Raw genomic sequence first — 22,788 nt, forward strand, 5'->3', positions numbered from 1 at the left:
GATGTGTTCGTCGTGGAGTGCGGCCCACGCCTTTTCGAAACTGGCATGGTGGTCTCATTCGGAAGGCCGCGACCAACATGGCTGAAGTTGGTCAACAATAGTAGCACCAGTAAACTGGCGCGAAAGTAAGTATCGCATACGTACTTACTATCGGGAGACGTGTTTCCCTGCGGAACTCATAGTCTTCCTCGTGAGGTCGGCGATAACTGGGACGAAAGTTGTAATTCCCTTGAGCGCTGCCCTTTGCTGATCAATCAGATCTCACTCGGCAAGAACCTGATCGTCCTCCAGCTTCTTCATGCCTGCTCTACACACAGCACAAGATTGACAGGAGCCAGCGTAACTCAGGTGATGGATCATTCTCAAATGAAAGTGTGCGTACATCTAGCATTTGCTGACCGTCCACTCTAGTTGCGGTGGTCGTCAATCGCGAGGTGGCGACACTTCTCAGGCGAGCCTGCACGCCCTTTGGGTTCAAGGACGGTGCAGTGTTCTGATTTGGTTGTCAGTACGGCTAGTTGTCGCTCTCATGCCCTCCTTAGTAGGTCTGATGCTGTTGATACGCTCAGTGAGTCGAGCGGCGGCTATTGCTCCTGGTGCATAAGGACGCTTTCGGGGAGGCGCTGTCTGACGGTTAGCTATGTCACGTGGATAGTCGGACGGCTTATACATAGTAGTGAAGGATAGGCGAAAATGCTCCCATAGAGGTGGTTCATGATGGGAGTGACATGCGGGGTTTTGGCATCCAGCTCTCGTTATTGGTTTGTGAATACAAACTTGGCCGTTGGCTACCTCCTCTTACAAGTCGTAGCTGCTGCTGGTGTAAGGTCTGTCTTGAACAACAAGTAGAAACATCTTTTGTAAGTCACCGAGAGCTCGTGTAACTAGGAGTATTGAGAGACGGCGAGCGACTTGAAAGCTCCGGCTAGCTTCGTCTCAATCTACTTTGCATAATCTCTATCAGCTCTCATATTGGATTGCACCCCACTCACACTTAGCTATAAGTTTGCTTCGATAAGGCTTGCTTGAACTAGAAGTAATGCAGTGTCTTTTAGACCGCCGAGTGCGCTCTGTTCCCATGGAGCCAGTCGTGTGAGGCATATTCATGGATGGGTTGAGGTGCATGCCAGCGTTATTGCACAGCGCCCCCAAAAGAACTACTGCGATATCACCTGAGTAAGTCAAGTAGAAAGATTGTTTAACGGCGCGGTTTTCAGGTGAGCATAGTCAAAGTACTCCATGATAGTCTCGTCAAATATAGGCAGCGGCAGCTTTCGGTGTTGGACAATGTGGAAGACGCTAGCTGATGACTCAATCAACCAGGCGGACTGCAACTACCCCTCAGAAAACGCAACACAGCTCGATCACCATGAGAAAGCAGAAAGAATTAGTGCGAAAGCAGGTCTAGTATGCCAAATAATCTTCAAAGTATGCGGGAGGAACGGGAACGAATGTCTTATGCTTGTGTTCCTCCAATCAGATGCTATACATCATCCAGTCTACACAGCCCTCAAGCACTCATCTACGATGGTGGCCATCCGTAGGCATTCCTCATCGCGCATCTTATTCGTGAAGACCTGGATTGAGGTTGGTGCGCCGTGTACGAGCTCGGGCTCGTCTGTGCGCCGGGCATATTAGCTTGCATCTCAATACCGTGTCGAGCTAGAAGACGGCAACTTACAGCTTGGACCTACTTGACCAGCTCCAATGATCAGAGGCTCGGGATCCAGAGCGCTCGACGCTCTGCCAAACGGCAGGACACAGGCGGGATACTGCACAAGGTGTCAGTAATGCTTTTCTGACGTCTACTGATGCTTGACCTTGACTTACATCCAATACGTTTAGTAGCAACGTATACGGTGGCAACCCGTATGTATCATGCGCAACTGCAGTATTCTGCGCCGACGGTCCGATTACCGCGTCCAGTCTCTCATCCCTCCAAACTTTCCTCCACTCATCCGCGATTGACTGCCTCTTCACATTGAGCGCTGCCAACCTCGGAATGCCTTGCAGACCCTCGCAGTCAGCCAGAAAATCACATTTGAAGGCACCAAACGCTTGCATAGCTTGAATGACTGATGGTACTAGCGGCTCACCACTAGCGGCTATATGTGCTGGGGGATCGTCGAGCCCAAAATAAGCAAACGCGAGCGCTAGCGCATTGGAGACTTGTGCGCGCGACGGCGATATTGGAACAACCTGATGACCCTTGGCTTCCAGAGCACTTACAGCTTGAGCCAGTGCTCTTTTAACCGGTGGATGTAACGGAAACGCTGGGTCTTCGGTCAAAAGACCAAACCTTAGTTTCGGCACGCTCGGCGGTACTTCCAAGTCTCTCCAGGGAACATCTAGAGTAGTGGCGTCGTACATGGCTGGTCTCATGGATAGAACTGACCGACATAGGAGGTTCAATGCCTGGATGTCGTTTGCTATCGGTCCAGCAGAAGGTTCAAAGAAGGTCAAGCCATCTCGGACTGGAGAAGGCTGGCCACCGTATGGGATACGTTCAGTAGAAGGCTTGAAGCCATATGTGCCACAGCAGAGGGACGGTATACGGATAGAGCCTGGAACTTATCAGTGGTCGTCATTGCCACAGACCCAAAGACATTCACTAACCTGCGATATCCGTTCCAATACCAAGTAGCGATCCTCGGAATGCAACGAGTGCACCTTCTCCTCCACTAGATCCTCCTGCCGTCAAAGCAGTGTTATGGGGATTCAATGTGCGTCCGAAGATGTTGTTATGTGAGTCAGCCGTCTATGCAATGTTAGATCGTGATCCTTCTCAAGATCGACGGAAAAGATATAACTTGCCATAAGTGTCTGCGGGATATTAGTCTTGACATATATGACTGCGCCCAGCTCCAGCAGCATATCCACCAGCGGCGAGTTCTTCTCAGATAACTCGTGGTCTAGGAAAGAGACAAATCCGATGGTTGCCGCTGTTCCCGCAATCTGAAAACCGTCTTTGACGCTTATCGGTAAACCATGAAGGGGCCCTACGATGCGGCCAGCAGCTCTTTCACCATCGAGGAAGCGTGCTCGGTCCTGTGCTTCTGGAAAGTACGTTTCGGTAAGGCAAGAAAGCTTGGAGACTATGTTAGCGAACCTGTAAATACATCGAGAGGGGCGCAACGGACCAGCTGCTGTGCCATAGCCGCTCTTTTGGAAAAAGCTATCGTGACTTCTAGTGACGATAGAACACCCTTTCTTAGCTGTTGCAACAACTCCTCAACAGTGAATTTCTCGGTTATATTCAGCTCTTTCTCGCTCATGATGCCCGATTTTCGGGGGATGTCCATCTCGTTCACCCGGTTTGGATGGTCCGAAAGCGGTGCTTGAAGCAGATTCGTGATGGATGCTGGGAGAACCCATTCTTTTGGTATCTTGTCGCGGCAGGCTTGTTGTTTAGCAGCAACTCTGCTTTCCCATGCAGTGATAGCCATATCAAAGTGAGTAATAGAATCTGAGGCTGTAAGTTGCACTTAGGCACGAGTGATGATATGACAGTGTGCATCGGCACCCCCCTGATTATGTATATGAGTAGTACCCTCGGTTGCCGTGGAATCTAACCGAGGGCCATGGAGGTGGCATCATAATTCCGTCTGCCTGGTAACGTGATAAGGTGTTGTTATCTTGATGGTCAGTACGTACATTCGTATCATGTCTGAGCGGCATTCGTTAGCGTGCCACTACCCCACAGCCGCCAACGCCAAGCCGGGGGGTTGTTCGCTACACAATTCGTTCGATTAGGCCCGTTCACTAGCGGAAACCTGCATTCCGGGGTCGAGGATTGGGATGCGCGGACGGCAACAGAACGGAATAAACCCGCCTGAGGACTGAATATGATATATATATATGCAAGAAGTTCTGGCAAATGATAAGGATGGTAATCGTCCTGCAAGCTCTATGCCTGTAGTCGATATTCTCTCGCAGTGAATCTATCGTAACCAACATCTTTCAGCAACGATGACCGACACGAATTCTCCTAGAGAGGAAGATGAAAACTTCTGGGCGCCTGGTACCATACGGCTGGAGGACAGTAAGACGTTCCGCTTGTCGCCGATAAGACGGCACACTGACAACCCACTTCCAGTGACAACACCGGCATCAGATGTCATCCTCCACCCTGTGCCTAGCTCTGATCCAGATGATCCGCTGAATTGGAGTCGACTGCGAAAAGCCATCAATTTTGGTCTAGTCGGTTTTTTCGTGCTTTGGACCTTCGTACAGCTGCAAACAGGCTCAACATCCTGGGGTTCTCTCATGCGCGAACTGCACTTCTCCGTGGATCAGCTGAACAACGGAGCTGCTATGAGTTGTGCTGGACTTGCAGTCGGCTGTATGATCTTCATGCCGTTTGTACACAAGTTTGGGCGACGGCCACTTTATCTGATCAGCTCAGCGCTGCAATTGAGTTCAGTAATTTGGCAGGCCAAGACTAGGACGTACGGTGACTGGATGGGTAGCAACTTCCTTGCTGGACTTGGGGGTGCCATCAGTGAGGCTGTTGTCCAGATCACCATTGCCGATCTGTACTTTGTGCACCAACATGGAACCATGAACGCGTGGTACCTCGTCTTCACATCTGTAGGTGCATCCCTTGGCCCGGTGGCGTCTGGCTTCATAGTGGAGTCCCAGGGTTGGAGGTGGATTTGGTGGTGGTGCACAATCTTCCTGTCGTTGAACCTCGCGCTCGTGTTGCTTTTCTTCGAAGAGTCAAAGTATGTACCCGTCCTTAACGGCCGCAGTGTACACCATGGTCCTTCTAGCTCAAGTGGACCAGAAACCTTGCACGTCGATTCGGAATCGCAGAAAGTTGCAGATGTCAAAGGGGACACCAAACACAGTAGCATGGAGCGAGTGCAATCTCGAATTGACACAACCTTGCCACGGAAAACATATCGCCAGCGCTTGGCCCTCTTTACTTCTTCCAATCAACCGATCGGCCACCACTTCTACCAGCCAGTCATAGTGTTGACCACCTTTCCAGCAGTTGGTTACGCCGCTCTCACGTATGGCACGGTACTGGCGTGCTTGGCACTAATGTCTTCGCTGCAGGCAGTGTACCTGCTGCAACCGCCGTACAACTTCGGGCCATCTGGAGTAGGACTCATGAACATTGCTCCTTTTACTGGCTCGTTCCTAGGATTTTTCGCCGGCGGCTATTTGAACGACAGATCGATTATGTGGTTTGCGAGACGAAATCGAGGAGTATACGAACCGGAAATGCGACTATGGCTTGCTCTTGCTTCGGCACTGCTGCTTCCAGCTGGAATTTTAATGTTCGGATTGGCGTTGGTGAGAGTATGTTGAGAGCTTGCGATAAACAATGCCGCATACTAACCAACCGTCAGGGCGTGCATTGGATGGTGTTAGCCGTGGGATTCGGCTTGTTCGGCTTCACCTTCGTTCTGGCCAGCGGCATCGCTCTGGCGTATGTGACAGACTGCTATCAAGAGGTGAGTCGGAAGCGTTACGCTTCTTGAGTGCACCACATTTGCTAACGACCAGATGCTCAGATTCTCGGAGACGTCATGATAGGCATCGTCTTTGTCCGTAACTTATTTGCCGTCGTCATTCTTTTCGCAGTCACGCCCTGGACAAAGGACATGGGGCTGCAAAACGTGTGTATTATTACAGCGGCCTTTTGCTTTGCGATTCTGCTGCTTCCTATCCCCTTGCTAGTCTGGGGCAAGAAAATTAGGATTGCGACGGCGAAAAGGTACAAGCGAATGGCGATGCGACAGCCAGCTCATCGAACACTTGAATAAAGTCGATGGTTGCTCGAGGAGGTCAAGCCGAGTTGATAAATGATAGTTCTCACAACGCCCAGATCCAGAAAGGCATTGAAGCATGGCAAGGCGCATTCAGCCGAGGCATACGAAGCCAAACAACGCTTGTATGTGATAGTCTCCATCGCCAGATCTGTTATTGAGGAAACCATGACACCATGTCGCTCCAATGAATTCGATCCGTGTTATCCTTGATCAACCAAAATGCTGTCAACTGTTTCTTGATCTTGGTCCGCCACGCTTTCGAAAACTCGACAACAGCATCAGTTTTTTTGAGTGCCAATTCTCTTTTAGCGGGATCGACCAACTCGAAGCAAGCGAACATGTATGGGACAGTGGCGCCTGGCACTGAGCGCCCGGTGGACTGGAGTGTCAGACGCAGCTCTTCCAGGATTGCATTAGATATGACCGTCCCTTTTTCTACAGCCGAACCATATGGATGTCGCAGTCGGTGTGCAATGAGTAACACAGACCAACGATATAATCTGGCTTGAGCCAGTATACTGGCCACCTCCTCTTGCAAGAAGCGAGTGATATGAGCTTCAGGCATTTTTGGCTCCCACGCCTCAACAGCCATTTCGATCGCGTCTAAAGCTTGCATGATTGTAGAAATATCAACGTGCTTGTCATGACGTAGCGTACTGGTAATTGTACAGACGTCGTAGAGGTACGGTAGCATGGGCGACGAAATGCCCAAGTACCGATCCACAACGTCATCGAGCCCTCGAGCCGTGAATCGTAGAGTTGGTACCTCGCCCCGCAGGATGCACTCTTCGGTCTCGGCTTGGACGAGACAAATTACGAAGGCAAGGCAATCCGGAGTAAGCTCCGTTGATGATTCGTATACGGGCTTGATGAGGTTGAGACTATGTCGACATATCTCTAACGCTTGTCCAGAGATATGTAGCGCAAAGGTGATTGCGCTTACCGAAAGCATCAGAATGGTAGGAAGGTCGCCGAGATCGACAGCCTTTATAGACCGCAAGGTGGAGATTGCAGAAGCTGCGCGCCTGTGGCCGATGATGCGATCCTCATGGTCGGAACCAGGCTCGTACTCGCAAGCCAAAAGAGCTGCAGTGGCCAACAACGAGTCCTGAACCCACACAGTAGCATCGTGGAGTTGTTGCGCAAAAGCTTTGTGATGGGTGATGCGAAAGCTTGAAGCAACCAAGAACTGGTCGATGCGCGTTCTTCCTTGGGAGACGCCCTTGACAAGATGCATTTCCCGCTCGGTCAAGTCCGCGAGTGAAGACGGAGTCCTGGGCAGGGATGCTAAGTCCCAATCCGGCATAGCCAGGCTGGCGGCCGAGGCTGGGCATTGTGGTGATGAAGCAGCGATAGAAAGGCTGCTATCGCTCCGAGCCGTGTGTAGCTGACGCTGTGTACTCTCTTCATTGCGCTGGTACCGAGGTTTGCGGCCGGCTGTCCCTACTGGTCGCAGGGTCTGACATGAGTTCTGGAGTCGGAGGCATCGTTCGCACGCGTCCCGGCCAGGGATGCGCCTACATTTCTCTTTTACGATATGGCATCTGTCGCATGCTCGCCTCGCTGGTGGCCTGCCCATCGCAGACACTTGCCGGTGGATCGCAGTGGATACATGTTCAGTGAACGGTGAAATGTGAACGGCACGCGGGAAGAGTCCGAAACACCGGCGGCGGTTGCTGAGTAACCGGGCCACGTGCCAGCCCTGAGGTCCTGTCGGATCGAGGTTGAGCAACATGCATTGTACAACTACCCTATTGAAAACCCATGGCTATCAGAATCAAAATGTCTCATTGTCATCGTCGCAATATCTCGCCATTTACTCTACATGCTTCAACTATACAGTTCCAACACACAACCTTATCAAATCCCTCAGTGCGCATGCTCTTCACCGCATCCACAGTCGGGCCCAAAGTCACGTCGGGCCTGTCTCGCTTCTTCCTGCCATGGCTGTAGTTTTACAGTCCTTTTCTCTTCCCGTGTCCACTGTCCATGACCCTTCTTCTCATTGAGCTCAACAAGCGCATCGAGCCAAGCAGCAAGCCTGTATCCTGCCTTTGCAAGTTGCTTGGTGACGACTGGAATTGCCGTATCCCAGTACGCTCCGGATAGCTCTTGCGCGAAAACTGCATCAGGACCATCGGGTATGACAGTAGAGCAAACGAATTTGTTGGAGTCGCGCGCCCAGGTCATGGAGCTGCTTACTGCATCTTTCGCCTTCAAGCCCTTGAGCCACGTCTTGCTCTCTTTCTTGAACTTGCCATGCTTTACTTCCGCGGTGAGATTGTTGGCCAGAGCCAGTGCATTGGCCTGAGAGAAGTTGCCGTATGCCTTTTGCGGAATCGCTGTGTCCCAGATGGAGTGGAGATTTGTGCGCGCGCCGTTGAAGGTGACGTTGATGAGGTTGCCACCCACGGCGATGTTCTCTACATGTAGGGGCTGGTGAATGTCACCAACGAAGTGAACGACCCATTTGAGTGCCTTCTGCTGCTCGACGATGCCGACCGACTTCTGGAAAGCGCGGCTGGAGTAGTTGGCAATAGCAGAAACAATGCAGCCTTCTTCGGGACAGTCTCGCTCGAAGTCGATGTTGCAGCTTTCAGGCGGGTTGTCGAGAGCATCAATGTAGTGATAGACGGAACTGAACTGTCCTCCAGCCTCATAGCGGTAGCTGTCGGCCCAGGTTGCTACGTTGGCTAGGTATGCGGACGAGGTATCGTTCAAGAGAGTCTGGGCAAACTTGGCCGTCTTGTGAGAGACGAGGTTTTGCGCCATGTATGCGACCGCGGTGTGGCCAAGCGATCCCCAAGCTGAAGCATAGGGGACAGCCGCGAGGAGAGGCAGAAGTGTCTTGGGTGGCGCCATGTTACGACCTTGGTCTTGACTGGCCTGTGATGGGACTTGTTGTAGTGAAGGACAGGAAGGAAGCTTGGCAACATTCACATTGAAGGGAATGCGCTGTTATAAGCAACTCGCGATGGCAATTTGTATCAACCAATGGTCCCGGCGGTATCGGCCATGCCCGTTCCATGGCTGCGGTGTTGGATGAGCGATGATATGCAGGTCTGCGGAGATACTAGCCCAGTTAGGAAGGTTCTACGCTCAGACAGGCAGGAGCTGGGTGGATATCTTCAACTTGAGCCTCTCGACAAGAGCACGTTGTGGGTTCTGATTGGACGACAGTAATGACACAACGGAGATAAGCATCAAGAGAGAGTATGGGCAAGGTAAGCAGTCTCGTCAATGTCTAGTGCATGTATTTACAAAACTAACGCAGACTACCAATGCACCAACGATAGCTAGGGTATCTCAAAACCATGAGTATTCGCCAAACGCCAGATATAAATGCACGTGTTCACGGTGGTGCTTATTGAGCAGCCTCCCCTGGGTTGTTCTCACCGTTCCTGTTCACGTCCGTGTCCAACGGTGCCGCATCTTCAACAGGCTCTTCCGCAGGAGCGGGAGGCCCCTCAAACAGACGAATCCACCAAGCGGGTGGGTATAGAGGGCTGTGGTTGTGGTGGAGCGGCGGGTAGATGTCGTTCAGGTAGTACCATACTGAGAATGATTAGTCGACATACTAGAGCGCAAGGGAGGGTGACGTACTATGGCCGACAACAATGCCGCACATCTCGTCCTTGGGTACCGTCCCGTGCATGATGAGCGAAAAGGCCAACAGCACCCAGGGCAAGTACGGCGCCTTGAAGACCAAAAGTCCAAGGAAACTAAGCATTGTGTCGGGGTTCTTTCTGCTCCAGATGTAGATGAGCGTGCTGGACAGAGCGGAGCCGAGGAAGGCCATGGAGAAGATGGGCGCAATACAGAGGAGGAGGGTGGAAGCGAAAGTGAGGAGCCATGCGAAATGTGCCGTCGAGCGGCCAGACGATTCCTCGAGTAGTCGCGCGTATCGCTGGAGGAAGAAGATGTGGTAGAGGAGGTCGAGACTGAGGGGGCCGAAGTAGAAGAAGGTTGTGAGTAGTCTCCAGTACTATTGGACATGAGTACGAGCAGCGATGGGTAGACACGGCGATGAACTGACCTGGCTCTTGAAGAAGACAGTGCGCACACTGTAGAACAGCTGGAAGGGCGAGATGATGTGGCATTGCACCAGCACACTTGCACTCAGCGCCGCCGTCATCCACCAGCGCGTGCACACAGGCATCTCATAAAACCATTGCTCGAGCGGAAAGCCTCCGGCCCCTCCTCCCATCATGCCGTCCCCTCCTTGCAAGACGTTGGCCATGGCGGGTTGTGGTAGGGATGATATGGAATGTGGAAAGACAAGAGGAGCAAGCAGGTTCCAGCACCTGCAGCCAGATATAAAGCGAAGGGACAGGTGTCGTCGCTGCGCAGACGCATTCACTTTCCGAGACTCCGAGTGACAGATGGACCGACCCCATGTGGCTACGTAACTTGTCCGATAGCCTGCCAAGGCGCTAGTCCAATCAGCACGCGATTGTGCCTTCCTCGTCCCGCCGAACATTCGACAGGGTCCAAGCTCCTTCCCTCGGTCGGTGAATGCGGACCAGCCACAATGCCCAGCCCCTCGCCCGGGTCGCGTCAACTGCATCAACGCGAAGACGAGCAGTGCGCCCGTGCTTCACTCCATCCTCATCGCTATTCCTGAAGCAGACACAGCGCGCAAGACTCGACGACCCGTCCCATTCCATCCTCGTCGCGCTTTGGGGTTCGCGACTTTTCACGACGTGAACGCGCCCTGACGTCTCCCACCGCGGGCATTCCCTCGACGCATCCATCCATATCCCACTCCAGCCATGTCACCCAAATCTCCAACAAGGCGCAACAAGGCGCGGCCGTCGCGGGGCGGAAGATCGAGTGTTGGAAGCAGGAGGGACTCGGGCAAGCGACGTACGTTCTGCGCCTGACTGACTGACTGACTGACGAGTCTGCGCAGCCGAGCTGACATGCGCCCAGTTGGACAAGCAGGACCTGCTCCAGACCGCGCGAAGAAGCGCTACAAGCCCGGCACCGTCGCTCTCCGTGAGATCAAGCGCTACCAAAAGTCGACCGACCTGCTCTTGTTAAAACTCCCCTTTCAGCGCCTCGCAAGTACCCATCACCAGTACGGCGCCGAGACACCCAACTAACATCTCTCCAGGTCCGCGAGATCGCACAGACAGTCACAACCGAGGACGGCCCCAATAGGTGGCAGAGTCAAGCCATTGTAGCCCTCCAGGAAGCCACAGAAGCCTTCCTCGTGAACCTCTTCCACGACGCAAACCTTTGCGCTATCCACGCCAAGCGCGTCACCATACAACAGAAAGACATACAGCTCGCTCGCCGTCTGCGCGCAGCTTGGGGTGCGCCTGTCTAGGTCAGGAGAGGTGCATTTTGATCGATACCCAATGTTTCGTTGAACTGGAACCATTTTGGAAATTGGACCGTTGCTTTCGCGATTCAAACTTTATCTGCATATTCGCTGGGGTGTTGTCGAGGTTACAATTGCGACTGGCGTTCCATGGCGCCTCGGGAACCTGAAGGAGGCCTGTATTATTGAACGTTTTTGCTCTCATTGCTCCCATCCTAGCGTCGGCACCAATTGTCGGATTGCTACCATATATCTTGTATACAAATCCATCGGTAAATCTGAACACCAAAAACCGCGTCAGGCAGGAAGACGCCAACAGAGCTCAAACCTCTGCATTGAAGTGGGAAAAGATCTTGCATCATGCGATATGCCACGCTCATAAGCTCTAGTGGCATTGGCAATGCGCCGGCATTGCTTGAGCTGCTTACGCCATGACTGGATCTTGGCCTTGATGTTAGTTGCTGCATACAAATGGTGTGATAGATTTGAGCCGTGTAACTTTGCAAACGAATCCAATGACGCTTCCCGTCTTGCTCTCCTTGCTCGAAACTTTGGCTATCTTATCGCCGCAAGCCTCACCACCTTCCTTATGCGCATCCTAGCAACGATCCCATTACCCCACTCAGCCGGTAACCCATCAACCAAGACGATGCCGAATAAACAAGTGACGAAAAGCCTCCTTGGCAGTCTTGGCTACGCATTCTTCCCCGCCCATCTCACTTCGCTAAAGGTAATTCGACGTCATGAATGGGCTGCCTCAATCCCGCGCTGCTGCAACAATACACGCGCTATAGCTCAACCAGGAAGCTCAATACCTGATATGTAAGCTCATGCAAGCTGGTACCCAGTTGATATGCAGCTGGAATCAAGTACGCAGAGTGGTGCGACCTAGTATAAAGTTGGGCTACGTACCCTCCAAAAACTATACGTACCAGGAAGTGGGGAGGAAAACCTCTCTGCACTTTGACTATAATCATAATGGGCGCATTTGGACTCCCGTTGCTCGGCGCAATCGGCCTTTTGAGCGGGGTTGTCAACGCCCAATTCCCTCCAAAGCCAGAAGGATTGACCATTCTGGAATCGCAGCTTGATGAAGGAGTCAGAATCTCGTACAAGGAGGCAGGTCAAATCCTTGTAGATTACTTCCATTGTTCACTGATTGTCCCCAGACCGAACTTTGCGAAACCACTGACGGCGTCCGAAGCTTCTCCGGTTATGTCCATCTGTAAGTGTCTTTGCACGGACTGCATATGAGATATATACTGATCTCGTACACCAACTTGCAGCCCGGCTGGAGCACTGGCCGATCTAGGTGTTGAGAACCAGACATATGAGATCAATACCTATTTTTGGTTTTTCGAATCCAGGAAAGACCCTGCCAATGCGCCTCTTTCCATTTGGATGAACGGTAGGTGGCCTACAAGGGATTCTTACAGTATTCGCTAACAGCTTCGAGGTGGACCGGGCTCCAGTTCTTTCGTCGGACTGTTGCGTGAAAACGGACCTTGCTTTATTGGCGCCGACTCTAATAGTACTTACCTCAACGAGTGGTCTTGGAATAATGAGGGTAAGATCAGCCAGATTACAAGATCTGATCTGTAAAGAACAAAAGCTGAAGAGTACAGTTAACATGCTTTACCTCGATCAACCCGTCCAAGTAGGCATGAGCTACGACAGTTTGGTGAATATCACCACTAATCTAGACACCGGCGATCTCGAAGTGGTAGATTTTGAGAACGGTCCTATCCCCTCACAAAACAACAGCTTCTACGTTGGCACCTATCCCAGTGAGAACTACAATCTCACCACCCGTGGCACGGAGAACTCTGCACGAGCTCTCTGGAACTTCGCCCAAGTCTGGTTTCAAGAATTTCCTGAACACAAGCCGAATGATGACAGAATCTCGATCGCAACTGAGTCGTACGGAGGTCGATACGGACCTGCTTTTGCGGCCTATTTCCAGGAGCAGAACGAGAAAATAGAGAATGGAACGTGGAGCGAAGCTGGTCAGACTCATCTTCTCCATCTCGATACTCTACTTATCATCAACGGCTGCATTGATCGCTACGTGCAGTGGCCAGCTTACCCGACCATGCAGTACAACAACACATACGGTATAAAGGCCGTCAATGAGTCGCGTTACGAAGAAGTGCTTGACAATCTGTACCGTGAAGGAGGATGTCTTGACCAAATTGAAGAGTGTCGCAACCTTAGTGTTGCCTACGACCCCACCAACCAAGGGTTCAACGAGACCGTCAACGAAGTATGCGAGGCTGCAGAGACATTCTGTTCCGAGACGATTCGCGATCCGTACTTCGACACCGACCTCAATTACTACGACATCTCTGCTCCTGGCGCGGCAACATTCCCACCTCCATGGTATCAGGGCTGGCTCAATCAGCCTCATGTGCAGCAGGGGCTAGGCGTGCCCTTGAACTGGACTCAGTCAAACTCTGCGGTATCGCGGGCATTCCGCGGCATTGGCGACTACCCACGTCCAGGCTGGAAGGAAGACTTGGCATACCTTCTCGAAGAAGGCATCAAGGTAACGCTGGTGTACGGCGACCGAGACTACGCCTGCAACTGTGAGTAGCACCCAGTAAGACTTTGATGTGAGACACGTACTGAGTTTGCATAATGAACACAGGGTATGGCGGTGAACTGCTCTCCCTCGCCATCCCTTACGACAACGCCACCTCGTTTGCGGATGCAGGGTATGCGCCTGTCATTGTCAACGACACCTATATTGGAGGTCAAGTGCGTCAGTACGGAAATCTGTCCTTCACACGCGTGTACGAAGCTGGCCACGAGGTACCAGCCTACCAACCCGAGACTGCGTACAGGATCTTTACACGTGCACTCTTCAACCGCGACATCAGCACCGGAAATGTTTCCACAACCGAAAATCCTGACTACGCAACCGAAGGGCCAAGCGACGTGTACAACATAACCAATGAACCAATCGTCGACGAAGGCACGCAGTGTTACGTTCTTGATCCCGGACAATGCACAGCGGAGCAGTGGGAGTCAGTCATGAACGGAACGGCTTTGGTGCGGAACTGGATTGTTGTAGACGCCAACACCAGCTACCTGTTCCCAGACCTAGTAGGCAACGGAACCTCCGGTAATGGGACTGCACCCTCGGCAACTGGCTTCCCTATGCCTACTTATACCGCAGCTGCGTCTGGAGGTCTTTCCACGAGTTTTTTGGGTAGTACGATCATTGCCGCAGCTGTAGGAGGCTTGATAATGCTATAGAAAACGCGAAAGGGGACTCATACCCTGCGTGCGCGAGTAAGATTGATGTCGAAGGCTTGCAATGTGTATTCGGCGAACGGATGCCTAAGCAGTGAACAGAATCCTCATCTTGTCGCTTCACAAATAGGTTCCGCAGCTATAAGTTCTTTCGCAATTGTCCTAGACGTTGATGAAACAACGACTTGAACCGAGCTAGCTGAGAACCTACCTCTTTCATGTATCGTGTTGTCTTCTGATGCAGTAGCTTCGCGTGACGTCATGACTGTCCAATATTACACCATGAATGCTTTTTCAGAGAATGGACGTGTCCGCTCAACGTCTTCAACTCGTTGCGTACTCCCCATAAAAAGAAAGAGAATTGGCAACCATGTCTCGCTCTACCTATACCGCGTTTCAAAGACACTTGATCTACTTCTCGACGCCTACATCTCCACCAAGGCTCACTTTCGGATCAGCTCTCCGTGCAGGCGTATCGATCGGTCTTGATTTTCCTGTCGCAGTCTTGCTGAGCCTGTCACTAAGGCTTATGTATGCGCCAGTTCCTTTCCTCTGGTCTCCCATCGTCGTGGACAATATTCCAACTTCAGCTCACCGCACTCAATTGAGCTCTGCAACGTTACCAAAAGGCAAAGCCGAATATACCTGCACCGAGCTTTTATCACTTCTTGATAGTAGCCCGGAAGAGAATGAGGGCAAAGGCTGGCTAAAACACAAGATCGACCAGGGCCATGTGATAGGGTTCTGGACGATGGCTGCAAATGCGAGAACACATGCTGTAAGCAGCGACGATGTCGCACGGTTCCAGCACGGAGAGTGGGAGAAGCCTGTCGCTCAGAGGAGGCGTGGAACGGATGACGTATTGCCGCTTTGGCGAGGCGGGCCAATTTGGGTGGGTGGTCACAGCTGGGCTGTATGGAAACTCTTGGGAGTGCGGGTTTACGAGGACAGGAAACAACAGTAGTTGGGGAACTTGCTCTGGTCACCGTGGCAGATACAGCGAGAGGATTACCCTTGGGGCGCTGGGTGTGGGGGGTTTTCGCGACAACTTGGTGTGACGGTTTTCGCATGTTCACGGCGAACGCTTATGTCAAGGCTTACATAGCATCGCAAACTGCGAAAGCTTTGTTGGCGGATCTAGACTCTTGCATGCGAAACCGAAACCCGCTTTTCTTTTGCCCGAAGAAACCGTTTTTGCGCACCTTAATATCATGAGATGGTGCCTTTGACAGCGGCCGAGGTTCGGCAGACCCGCTTTTCTTCGCTCTAACGACGCAATTCCGCGCTCACGTAAAGCTTTACAACCTGAACTATCAGCATGCAAATGTCGAGTACGTTAGGCGACAAGCTAGCTCGTAAAGCGCGTCGCTATGTATCTTGTAGGCAGATCTCCCTCTTCTTTGGAAAACGATATTGATTTTCACACGGACATTTTCTGCACCCGCGTCCAAACACGTCGGTAGTCGATCAGCACTGTCGCCATCGCGGTTCCATCTCGGAACGTGCAGCCAAAACAACTCAGGCGCGAAAATTGAAAGTCTTTCATCATCGCTCAGCTTCCAAGGACACGACTTAATACCTCCGAGCCGTCCCTTACGACTCAAAGACATTTGCAAGATCACATCCGACGAAATCCTTGCTTTGTCGTGTCCTCGAAGCGTCTAAGAATGGACGAGACCAGATTATCACCCGACCCAACGGTCGAGAAACTTTCTTCTCCTCCAGATAGCGACCTCGACTACAGTGATTCCCACGAAGACATGGATCGCCACAGCTCTCACGCCTCTGCGCACGCTTCTAAGCAGCACCAGGACCTGGAATTAGCGAAAACCAAGTCTATTGCAGAGACCATGTCTCCAATGCGCGAGATTCTCTTCGTCGGCCTGCTTTGTTCTGCTCAATTCGTCACTCAAGCAGGTCTCCTCGGTACCTTGAATATCCTGCACATCATCGGACCTGATCTTGGCATCACCGACCCTGGCATCTTGTCCTGGCTGATAGCAGGCTATTCACTAACGGTTGGCACTTTCATCCTTTTGTCCGGTCGATGTGGAGATCTGTTCGGATACAAGAACATGCTGATCGTGGGCTTTGTTTGGTTCGCTATCTGGAACATAGTGGCTGGATGCAGTGTGTACGTTGACGGGAATGGCGGCCAAGTGCTGTTCATCTTCTCACGTGTGTTGGGTGGCATCGGGCCAGCAATATTGCTGCCTAATGCACTCGGCCTCTTAGGCGCAACATACAATGAGGGAAGGAGGAAGGATATGGTTTTCTCGCTGTTTGGAGCATGCGCACCCGGCAAGTATTCTTTGATCGATTCCTTGGTATGCTTTCTAACGTTTTGTAGGTGGTGCTGTAGTCGGCGGGACATTCGCTGGGTTATGGTCGCTTTTGTGGTGGCCGTGGACCTTTTGGACGTTTGGCATTGCGCTCTTCTGCCTTGCCTCTTTGTCAATCTTCATTCTTCCCTCGGTGCCTCTTGATGCGGATGTTCGCAGTCTCTCCCATAGAGAGCGAATTCGCGAGCTTGACCTCCTCGGCGCAAGCGTGGGTATCACCGCCATGATATTATTCAACTTTGCCTGGAACCAAGCACCAGGCTTTGGATGGGAGCACCCGTACATCTACGTGTTGCTAATAATCGGCATTCTTTTGTTTCCGGTCTTCTTTTGGATAGAGATCAAAGTTGCCAAGAAGCCCCTCATCCCGTTCGACGTTCTTAGCACGGATGTCTCATTCGTGTTGACCTGCATAGCATGCGGCTGGGCTGCATTCGGTAAGTAACGACCTTACCAAAGTACGTGTAGGGGAAAATCTTATTGACAGCGAATGCAGGTATCTGGGTCTATTACTTCATCCAATTTCTCCAACAGCTGCGAGGCGACTCTCCTCTCCTGACGATGGCTCATCTCTGTCCTGTCGCAATTTCAGGCTTCATCGCCGCCGTTACCACCGGCCATGTCATCTCACGTATCGGTCCAGGATGGGTTATGCTCATCAGTATGCTTGCTTTCTTGACAGGTAGTATCCTCGTCGCTACACTGCCAATCGGCCAAGTGTATTGGGCGCAGACATTCGTCACCACGCTTATCATTCCATGGGGCATGGACATGAGCTTTCCTGCTGGCACACTGATTATGAGTAACGCTGTTGCTAAGAAACACCAAGGTATGGCGGCGAGCTTAGTCAACACCATCGTGAACTACAGTATCAGTATCGGGGTTGGCATTGCGGGCACAGTGGAGGTGCATGTCAACAATGGCGGAGCGACGGTCTCAGACAAACTGAGCGGCTATCGAGGTGCCATGTACGTTAGTGTCGGACTGAGCGGCATGGGTGTGGTGACAAGTTTGTTGTTCCTGCTCAAGATGCAACTGAGGGAGGGGAAAGCGCGAGCAAGGGACGTGTAATTGCGTTCTACCCATAGGAGAAGGCGACTGGTCGTACCTACCAGAGAAACACTGAGAGTTGTCAAGTTTGTAGCCTGTGTCTGCACCCCTTCCATGGATGAGCATGTGATTACGTCATCATGTGAGATTATCCCCGCCACCACTCTCGTCCTCATTCGCAAGCATCATGTCAGCCGTTCATCACCAGTCTAAGACACCAGCGCCACATTTAGTAGCCCAACTCATAAAAGCTTAGCAGTTCCGACTTCTTTCGGTGAAATTTGCGCTCGAGTTAGTTGCGGAGCCAATTTCCCTAGCTGACAGAGTATACAACAGTGTTTGCCTCTGCCCTGCAACTCACAAGAAGCGCGTTTTGTTACATACGACTTTCCGAAATATCTGCGCAACAGGTTGGAACAAAGTACTCACCACAACCGGCCTCGCGTTCATCTCACGCAGTACTCCAAGTGCTCTTCTGGTCCCATAATGGCGCTTCCATTCGACGCACCGATCCATAAGCTACCGGAGGAGCTGCTACTGCAGATCGCGACTCATCTTCCCGACTCGGCCGCACCCAGGTCTCTCAAAAGTCTATGTCTCACGTCTCGCAAGTTCCGTGCGGCTGGGCAGGAGGTTCTGCATACTGTAGCGAAGCTATCGATCTCCTGTGGCTGTCACTCCAAGATAAACCCTCTTCTGAGGCTCCTTCGTACGCTCTTCGATCGCCCTGATCTTGCAACCCAAGTGAAAAGCTTACGCATCAGAACTGTACGCAAGAGTGTCGCAAAGATCTGTGAAGAGCAAGGATTTAGCCTTGCGCCGTTGCGCACGCGAAGTTTAGCAAGGCTGGAAGAACTAGGCTACAAGAAGCATCCCTGGCATAAAACGATTCAAAACTCGATTGAGTCAGGGTTTGCTGGGATTTTACTTTTACTCCTTCCAAACCTCACACACCTCGAGTTCTGGGTCAAGGATCATCATCGAGGTCCGCCATCAAGCGAGTGCATATCGGGGCTTTTTGGGGGCATGTCCGCCCCTGACAGCATCGTCAACGGATGGGGTACTCTTCGTCATCTCACTACTAGTGATACACATCTGTTCAAGTCCGGGATCAATTTTGCTAGCCTGACAAGCTTGGACCTGAAAACGATTTCCATTGGCACCATTCTGCGTCTCAACGGACCTGGATGTCTGGAGGGTGCCGAGAACCTTGAGGACCTAGCTTTGACTGTATCGGTACATTTTGCTGATCGTCTCCTCATCGAAAAGGCCGAAATACAACTTGGTGATCTTTTCGACGCACTCGGTTGCGTTCAGCTTCGAAGCCTCAAGATACTACTGTAAGACCACACATTTGCCTTTTGCGGTAAACATGCTAAGCTCTCACTCTTGCAGTATCAATGACGGCTACCACATTGGTGATGACTTGAATACGCAGCTTGAAGGAGGCTACTTCATGGATCAATTGAATAGCATGAAAAGCACCTTAGAGACGCTTGCTATCACGCTTGAAATAACCGATGATGACTCAGAGCTCGAGTGGCTGCTCGATATGATAACAAGTCCGAAGGATTCACTTAAGCACTTCGACGTCTTGAGACATCTCGTCCTTCCGCAAGCATTCCTCTTTGCTGTCGGATCCATGCCTTGGGAGAGCAAATCCTGCCGACCAAAGGATTTGCCACCCAAGCTAGAGACACTAGAGATCTATTATCCTAGCGAAGAAGTTGAGAATTGGGTGGCAGGCTTCGTGTCGGCGGATACTGACGACGCCAAGCCGCCTCCGGTTCTCAAAGAGATCACCTTGACTTGTCGAGACGAAGTTGGTGCACCAGCCTCGTATTTCTCCAGCGAAGTTGACAAGATCTGGTGGGAGCTAGCAACGGACCTTGGAATTGATTCGTATACGTACTGTCAGATTCAAGAGCATAGATCTAACTTGGCAGAGTCATGGTATAAAGGAAGCCTAGACACAGCCGCTAGTGAAGAAGACCAGGATGAAGAGGAGGAGGAGGAGTGGAACAATGACACCGATAGCGATAAGCCTGAGGGTGACGACGATATGCCAGATCTCACCCATTTGGCGGACCATATCCCAGAATCTATTGAAACTGTGGACTAGACGGGACAGAATCTTAGTGGTTGAAGACATGGCCGTGATATGTTATCACGCATGACTAGCGTACGGATTCGTGGGTCTAGAAGCTCATTGGAGAGTTGGCGGCGTTCATGCAGGTTCCCGGTCAGCGATACGAACCGAACTTCGACCCACCCTCTATACATAGCCGAGATAGTTCTGCATGCATCCAATATTGGACACTACGCCTGCTGAGGACTATAGTAGTTTAGATTAACCAGTTGCGTCCCATAGTAACAGCGGAGTCCGAATACCCGGTCCGGTCTTGGAGCGCGTGCTGCCAGGCTCTCGTTATGCAGCTAGTATGCACGCTAATATATCCCACAGCCAGAGTATACAACCAACCTGGAGCAAGCAGTGCTATACCTATCGCTAAGGTAGGCTGCGAGACTCTCATCGCCACATGGCGTTCTTTACGAGAACAAATATTTCATATTCCACCATTGCCCTAGTTCGGTGCCGTCGTAACTTGGCGATGGCTACCATATGTCTATGTTTAGACATGAGTGTGTTATGGACAGGCTTTGCACTGGAACCACTGGATTTGTTGTCGTTGGATGTGTGTCACACCGTGCTTGCAAAGCCGGGTGAAGAACCAATGCGAAACACGCGATGCTGATGGGCTTAGGGCGTCGCGTAAGCTGACCAGCGCTTGGGACTTCGTCGAGAGCTATAAGTTGAGAGGCCTTCCCATCACAAGACTCACATCAGCATCAGATAAGCTAAACTCGTCTACGCTGGTTCAATATGGGATTCACGTTCTCTATATCAGCGATTCTCATCGCATCCGCAATCTTCGTTGGTCTTGTCGATTCTGCCTCTATTGCTATCAGCCGCTCCGGATGGACCGCCACGTCGGACAGTTTCCAGGCTGGTAATGAGCCTTATCGAGCGCTCGATGGGAATGGAACAAGCTTCTGGCACTCCAAGTATGAGCCCGCCCCTGTTGACCCTCTGCCTAACTGGATAATTGTCGACATGAAATCGTCATATAATGTGAACGCAGTCAGCCTGCAACCGCGTCCGAGTGACAACGCGAACGGCAGAATTGGAGGTCACAAGATTGAAGTCAGTTCCGACAACACAAGCTGGCAGATCGCCGCTGTTGGTACATACAACAACGATGCATCCACGAAGAAAACCTTCTTTGTCCCAAGACCAGCGCGGTATATAAGAATTACTGCAACATCCGAAGCGCAGAACAACGTCAATCAGTGGACGGCCATCGCTGAAATCAACATCTTTGAAGACACAACATACGCCCCACCAGCAGCAGGCAAGGGCTTGTGGGAAAAGACCGTGAATTTTCCGCTCATACCGGCAGCTGCGGCATTGCTTCCAAACGGGAAAGTGCTGATGTGGTCGGCGTTCGCGAAAGACAACTTCGGTGGCCAAAGAGGTTTCACTCAAACGGGAATCTACGATCCTGCTACAGGCGAGTCCACGCAATTGGAAGTATCGAACACACAACACGACATGTTTTGCCCCGGCATCTCAATGGACTTCAACGGTCGGGTCATTGTCACGGGTGGCAGCGACGCGGCGAAGACCAGTGTCTATGACCCATTAGAAGGAGCATGGAATCCAGGAAGTAACATGCGTATAGCTAGGGGATATCAATCCACTACTACGTGCTCGGATGGACGCATTTTCAACATTGGCGGCTCTTGGAGCGGAGGAACTGGTGGCAAGAATGGAGAAATATACAACCCCACTTCGAATGCATGGACCCTGTTGCAGAACGCTCTTGTCAGTCCCATGCTTACGGCCGATCGTGGTGGCGTATGGCGTTCAGACAATCATGCCTGGCTTTTCGGGTAAGTGGTGCGCATGCTTGGTATCGTTCGTCAAAATGACAAAATCTAGCTGGAAAAACCAATCAGTCTTTCAAGCTGGGCCTTCTATCGCAATGAACTGGTACGACACTGTTGGAGCTGGTAGCACCACAGGTGCTGGAAACCGTTTGGACGATGGGCACGCTATGAATGGGAACGCTGTTATGTTTGACGCCACAGCCGGAAAGATACTCACGGCAGGAGGGGCTGCAGACTATGAGAACAGGTATGGAAATCAATGCTGAAGACCGTGGGCCATGTGCATGCTAACGGCGACCCCGCTTAGTGACGGACGAACGAATGCGTATGTTGTCACCATTAGTACACCCAAGACAAATCCGACTGTTACGAAGACACAGCCTATGATGTATGCGCGTGGTTTCGCCAATAGTGTGGTATTGCCCGATGGCACCGTTTTTGTTACGGGCGGACAATCGCGACTCCAACCGTTTAGGGACGATACGGCGCAGCTTACGCCTGAACTCTGGGATCCCGCAACTGGGAGATGGACACAGCTCAACCCCATGCAGATTCCGCGAACATACCACTCGGTTGCGATTCTTCTTCCAGATGCAACGATTTTCACCGGCGGTGGTGGTTTGTGTGGTCCATGCACACAGTACGGTGGGGTACCAGAAAGTAACCACTTCGACGCCGAAATCTTCTTACCACCTTACCTTCTGAACACTGATGGAACAAGACGTGTTCGCCCTGTCATAAGTACCGTAGCGTCTAGCGTTAGAATAGGTGCAACCTTAAGCATCACAACGACGGGAGTTGTGACGAGGTTCTCGCTGGTCAGGTTCGGCACAGCAACTCACACAGTCAACACAGATCAGAGAAGGATCCCATTAACATCTACGGGAAGTGGCACTAGTTATACTGTGACTGTTCCAAGCGATCCGGGGGTAGCATTACCAGGGTTTTGGTTGTTGTTTGCGATCGACTCTAGCGGCACACCTAGCGTAGGCAAGACTATTAAGCTAGTAGTGTAGAGCTAGAAGTCTACATTAGACATATAGATTTAAAGTGTTTTTTTTTTACCCTACTTGTAGAGTCCCTA

At 51.6% G+C, this 22,788-nt stretch overlaps 11 protein-coding genes across 11 annotated transcripts; 7 read left to right on the forward strand and 4 right to left on the reverse strand.

Annotated features, from left to right (window-relative positions):
• Positions 1 to 1,252: 1,252 nt before the first annotated feature.
• Positions 1,253 to 3,707, reverse strand: CC77DRAFT_871709 (amidase). Its single transcript, XM_018533498.1, has 6 exons — positions 3,141 to 3,707; positions 2,815 to 3,087; positions 2,617 to 2,758; positions 1,831 to 2,564; positions 1,682 to 1,772; positions 1,253 to 1,618 (listed from the first exon to the last, which is right to left on the reverse strand). The coding sequence occupies exons 1-6, from the start codon at positions 3,444 to 3,446 to the stop codon at positions 1,500 to 1,502; spliced, it is 1,665 nt and encodes a 554-aa protein (XP_018386802.1). The 5' UTR covers positions 3,447 to 3,707; the 3' UTR covers positions 1,253 to 1,499.
• A 256-nt stretch (positions 3,708 to 3,963) lies between these two features.
• CC77DRAFT_1020173 (MFS general substrate transporter) lies at positions 3,964 to 5,443 on the forward strand. The gene is made up of 2 exons (XM_018524990.1): positions 3,964 to 4,392; positions 4,453 to 5,443. The coding sequence occupies exons 1-2, from the start codon at positions 3,970 to 3,972 to the stop codon at positions 5,314 to 5,316; spliced, it is 1,287 nt and encodes a 428-aa protein (XP_018386803.1). The 5' UTR covers positions 3,964 to 3,969; the 3' UTR covers positions 5,317 to 5,443.
• A 180-nt stretch (positions 5,444 to 5,623) lies between these two features.
• On the reverse strand, positions 5,624 to 7,559 carry CC77DRAFT_871707 (hypothetical protein). Its single transcript, XM_018533497.1, has one exon. The coding sequence runs from the start codon at positions 7,513 to 7,515 to the stop codon at positions 5,932 to 5,934; it is 1,584 nt and encodes a 527-aa protein (XP_018386804.1). The 5' UTR covers positions 7,516 to 7,559; the 3' UTR covers positions 5,624 to 5,931.
• CC77DRAFT_1020175 (S1/P1 nuclease) lies at positions 7,553 to 8,932 on the reverse strand. Its single transcript, XM_018524991.1, has one exon. The coding sequence runs from the start codon at positions 8,640 to 8,642 to the stop codon at positions 7,650 to 7,652; it is 993 nt and encodes a 330-aa protein (XP_018386805.1). The 5' UTR covers positions 8,643 to 8,932; the 3' UTR covers positions 7,553 to 7,649.
• A 224-nt stretch (positions 8,933 to 9,156) lies between these two features.
• On the reverse strand, positions 9,157 to 10,099 carry CC77DRAFT_1020176 (Der1-like protein). The gene is made up of 3 exons (XM_018524992.1): positions 9,817 to 10,099; positions 9,380 to 9,765; positions 9,157 to 9,335 (listed from the first exon to the last, which is right to left on the reverse strand). The coding sequence occupies exons 1-3, from the start codon at positions 10,018 to 10,020 to the stop codon at positions 9,248 to 9,250; spliced, it is 678 nt and encodes a 225-aa protein (XP_018386806.1). The 5' UTR covers positions 10,021 to 10,099; the 3' UTR covers positions 9,157 to 9,247.
• A 54-nt stretch (positions 10,100 to 10,153) lies between these two features.
• CC77DRAFT_1020178 (histone-fold-containing protein) lies at positions 10,154 to 11,578 on the forward strand. The gene is made up of 3 exons (XM_018524993.1): positions 10,154 to 10,646; positions 10,713 to 10,843; positions 10,897 to 11,578. Exons 1-3 carry the CDS (start codon positions 10,553 to 10,555, stop codon positions 11,110 to 11,112), a joined length of 441 nt encoding a protein of 146 aa, XP_018386807.1. The 5' UTR covers positions 10,154 to 10,552; the 3' UTR covers positions 11,113 to 11,578.
• A 90-nt stretch (positions 11,579 to 11,668) lies between these two features.
• On the forward strand, positions 11,669 to 14,557 carry CC77DRAFT_1020180 (alpha/beta-hydrolase). The gene is made up of 6 exons (XM_018524994.1): positions 11,669 to 12,225; positions 12,276 to 12,331; positions 12,393 to 12,514; positions 12,563 to 12,673; positions 12,732 to 13,691; positions 13,754 to 14,557. Exons 1-6 carry the CDS (start codon positions 12,085 to 12,087, stop codon positions 14,362 to 14,364), a joined length of 2,001 nt encoding a protein of 666 aa, XP_018386808.1. The 5' UTR covers positions 11,669 to 12,084; the 3' UTR covers positions 14,365 to 14,557.
• On the forward strand, positions 14,238 to 15,676 carry CC77DRAFT_872009 (hypothetical protein). Its single transcript, XM_018533500.1, has one exon. It carries the CDS (start codon positions 14,732 to 14,734, stop codon positions 15,323 to 15,325), a length of 594 nt encoding a protein of 197 aa, XP_018386809.1. The 5' UTR covers positions 14,238 to 14,731; the 3' UTR covers positions 15,326 to 15,676.
• A 445-nt stretch (positions 15,677 to 16,121) lies between these two features.
• Positions 16,122 to 17,774, forward strand: CC77DRAFT_1030973 (MFS general substrate transporter; the record flags this gene model as incomplete). Its single annotated transcript, XM_018526625.1, has 3 exons — positions 16,122 to 16,662; positions 16,712 to 17,140; positions 17,200 to 17,774. 3 exons carry the CDS (start codon positions 16,122 to 16,124, stop codon positions 17,772 to 17,774), a joined length of 1,545 nt encoding a protein of 514 aa, XP_018386810.1.
• Positions 17,775 to 18,007: 233 nt separating this feature from the next.
• On the forward strand, positions 18,008 to 20,256 carry CC77DRAFT_871735 (hypothetical protein). Its single transcript, XM_018533499.1, has 2 exons — positions 18,008 to 19,093; positions 19,149 to 20,256. Exons 1-2 carry the CDS (start codon positions 18,240 to 18,242, stop codon positions 19,873 to 19,875), a joined length of 1,581 nt encoding a protein of 526 aa, XP_018386811.1. The 5' UTR covers positions 18,008 to 18,239; the 3' UTR covers positions 19,876 to 20,256.
• A 234-nt stretch (positions 20,257 to 20,490) lies between these two features.
• On the forward strand, positions 20,491 to 22,788 carry CC77DRAFT_872038 (galactose oxidase). The gene is made up of 3 exons (XM_018533501.1): positions 20,491 to 21,707; positions 21,757 to 21,951; positions 22,012 to 22,788. The coding sequence occupies exons 1-3, from the start codon at positions 20,638 to 20,640 to the stop codon at positions 22,718 to 22,720; spliced, it is 1,974 nt and encodes a 657-aa protein (XP_018386812.1). The 5' UTR covers positions 20,491 to 20,637; the 3' UTR covers positions 22,721 to 22,788.

Source organism: Alternaria alternata, assembly GCF_001642055.1.
Source record: "Alternaria alternata strain SRC1lrK2f unplaced genomic scaffold CC77scaffold_9, whole genome shotgun sequence".
Lineage (NCBI taxonomy): Eukaryota > Fungi > Ascomycota > Dothideomycetes > Pleosporales > Pleosporaceae > Alternaria > Alternaria alternata.